Here is a 3,381-nt window from a genome sequence, read left to right as displayed (position 1 = left end):
TTTTTTTTTTTTTTTTTTTTTCCTGACTTTGTTTGATTCAGCTGTTGGGTGTATGATAACAGCGCACCGGCTAAAAAATATGCCCTGTGTTGCCCTCCTTTTTTTTTTTTTGCGGAGGGGGCGAAATGTTTTTGCCCTTGAGTTGGTAAAGTCACGCTCGCAGGGGGGTTCTCCCCCCCCAGTGGTTAACAGAACGGACAGTTAACTTTGCGTATATACCTATTTATATACATGTGTATGTATATTTTTTTTTTTTTTAAATTTCCCTCCCTACTTGGCACAAAAATGGGGTGTAGTAAATTTGCCTTTTCCGAATGTGCATGCTCTGCCTAGGGAGCGTGCCAATTGTTTTTGCCCCTCCGCAAGACCATTTCGATACGCAAAAGTATGCACATATTGTTTTACACCCTTTGCTTTTTTTCTCTTCCTCCGATAGGGCTTTTCCAGCAGGGCTTATTACACCCCCCCTTGTAGGTGCAGGTGGAGGTGGAGGTGAAGGAGTACACATTTGGCAACTCCTTCTGCAGAGCCCCTGTCGTTTGTAGGGGGGAACACATGTATCTACGTGTGACCCATCCCTTTCGCCCTTCCCATTTCACTATACAAATTAATGTTCTCTTTTTTTTTTTTTTCGAATATGCCCATCATATATCGGTATGCTTGCAAGGGCAAATTGTGTGCACGTTGGACGGCATCACCATCATGGGGTGGTTGCGCAAGTTACACAAATGAACAGAAAAAAAAAAAAAAAAAAAAAAAAAAAAAAAAAAAAACACTCACACGAAATGATGAAATGTATTGCGAGGTGGAAGGAAGACGGAGAGGCGAATAAACAGTTCGGGTGGGATCCCCCTTCCGGAATTGAGCAGACCTCACAAAAACGAACTGAGGCGCACACCAAACTTTTATTTCTTGCGCAGTATCGCCAGCAGCGATGAAGGCAAATTAACCTTCACAATTTTGTCTTCGTGCTTGAACACTGTGATTTGCAAACCGGGCTCCAGGTACTCCTCCGATATGCCAAAAATGTTCATGGGTATTTCTATATCTTCATAATTTTCATCCAAGCAGACTACTATGTTTTTTTGCTTGTCTGTATACTGTACCTGCACGTTTGTTTTGATCGGTTCAATTTTTTCCACCTTCGCCTGGCATGCGAATTTGACTGAGGAACTCTTTAACGTGCTCAGGTCGATGAAGGAGATCTGCGCGGGGGGGAAGGAAACGAGATAACGGAGTAAAGGAAAATGGAGCTAAGCGAACACCAAGAGAGGGAAATACTTTCCGTGGCACACAATGCACGGTGGGTGCGGGAGATACACACACAAGGAAAGATCCCCCAATTGGTTAAGCCCGTTGCATGGACGGCCAAAACATCCGTCCGCACAGCTACATATGCGTGTGCTTATCATTTATGGGGGTACACATGTGTGCATGTGAATTGTGGGCACTTCACAATGTTGTTGCTCTGGCCCACCCCTATAAGCTTTACCATGTTCGTCGTGGCCAGTCGGCCCTGCTTGACCTGCCTCTGTTCAGTCACCTCGCAATATTTGTCATTGTGGAGAAATATGTGCCCACTCCTCAATTCGTTCGCTAGCACCGATACGTATCTTTTGGTTTGTAAAAAAGTCTTGCCATGTAGCATGCAAACCCTGCGTAGCAGGTGGCTGCTGAGTTTGTTGGCCTGCATGGCGCGCCTAAAAATGGGGCACACGTGGGTGTGATAAATTATCCTGCCGTTTGTAGGACTTTCCCCACGTCAGCGTAGTTTGGCAGAGCGGTTAATGTAAATGTTAGCTGGCTCCAGTGGCACCCTGCAGTTTTATCTTTATCGTTATCCTAAATGAGGGGCACCTTACCAAATGGGGACTTAACAAAGGGGGCGTAATTTTCACCTGAACAGTTCATAACAATTCTGTGATAACTCCAATAGGGTCTTTATGAGAAGAAGTGTTTTCTCCTCGACGGATAATTCGCTCGTACGTTATGCACAGAAAAAAAAAAAACAAAAAAGCGATGCGGGACGAGCCAACCTGGTAAACGATTAGGTAAGTGCTAGGCTGTTTTATTTTTGTTGTTTTAATTTTTTCCGCCGGTGTATGTATCACCGATTAGCCTACTTTCCAGGATTACTTCTGCAAAAGGGATGGTCCAACTCTCCGCTGCTATACATGCATGTGCGTTGGGCCCGACAAATTGCGCAACAACGCCACCATTTCGTTCGACCACCAGTATATAGGGTACATTTATGTGTAATGAAAGGAGACTCCCATGTGGAGGTCTTCCAACTGGTCATATGTCCCGTTAAACACTAAAAAGCATATTCAAATGAGAAAATTAAAAAAATAACAGCGTAATGTTTTACAAGTATAGGCAACTGCTTGGTGTGGCCCGTCAGACTACCGCCGACGAGGTGCCCTGATCTTGACGTAAGCGGAAAAATTGCACAAATGTGTGAAAAAAAAAAAAAAAAAAAAAAAAAAAAAAAATACAAAATGGCTAGCTGTAGAGGGAAGACAAAAAAACGTAAATGTTCCAGAACGAGTGAATAAGCATTGTGACGAGAATGTTGTCAGTGTATATATAAATGTAGGACCATAAAAAGGACAGGAAAAACAAAGGAAGTAAGTTAAAAATGTTCAAATGGTGAATTGCAAAACACAGGGAAGAAAACGTAACGGCGTAATGTATATGCATGAACAAATTCAAACTCTTCAGCACAAAAAAACGATAAATAAATTCCTCAAAAAAAGGCGCACTAAAACAGGGACTAATAATGCACAACAGAGTTGAAACGAATTCTCTTCCGCTAACAATGTCGTCTATGCTGTTGTCCACGTACACCTCGTCTTCCGCCTCTCCCATGAAACGATTTATTATAAAATTGTTTAGCACATCCACAATGTTGAATACGAAGTGGGAAAAGACGTACCCGTAGATCACCTCAAACCACCAACTGTTCTTGTAGCGCAAATTCAAATTGCTTTCATTGTTTAAGAAGTACGGGTAAAGCAACTGCTTAAACACGACGATGCTGCACGCAACCCATATGAAGTGCCCAGTCAGAATCTGTGGGAGACAGCGGCAAAAGTATATATATGTGTGTGCAGCGCGAAGCGGCACATGTGTATCGGTGTACACGCGGCAGTGCCCAGCTGGGTGTTTCTTAAAAGCTGCAACTCCTCGTTGCCCATGTCGCATGACCAGACGGCGGCAGACTATGCTTTACTCTATCCGCGCCTCCACACGATGAGCATCCTAACCTGTAGCGACTTCACCACGTTATCTGAGAGTGGGCGACGAAACAGTTTCCAGAGCGTCAAGATACGCTCCGTGTATATGGACACGTAGCCTGCGGGAGGGGCGAAAAAAATGAGC

The 3,381-nt window shown here is 43.9% G+C and overlaps 1 protein-coding gene across 1 annotated transcript; it reads right to left on the bottom strand.

The window, feature by feature from the left end:
- Nucleotides 1–905: 905 nt before the first annotated feature.
- On the bottom strand, nt 906–1,693 carry AK88_01749 (uncharacterized protein; the record flags this gene model as incomplete). Its single annotated transcript, XM_012479384.1, has 2 exons — nt 906–1,205; nt 1,493–1,693. 2 exons carry the CDS (start codon nt 1,691–1,693, stop codon nt 906–908), a joined length of 501 nt encoding a protein of 166 aa, XP_012334807.1.
- Between the last annotated feature and the right edge of the window lie 1,688 nt (nt 1,694–3,381).

The sequence above is a fragment of the Plasmodium fragile genome (assembly GCF_000956335.1).
Source record: "Plasmodium fragile strain nilgiri unplaced genomic scaffold supercont1.15, whole genome shotgun sequence".
NCBI classification, from domain to species: Eukaryota; Apicomplexa; class Aconoidasida; order Haemosporida; family Plasmodiidae; genus Plasmodium; species Plasmodium fragile.
Note: the sequence above shows the minus strand (reverse complement) of the source record. Positions and strands in the feature narration are given on the sequence as shown.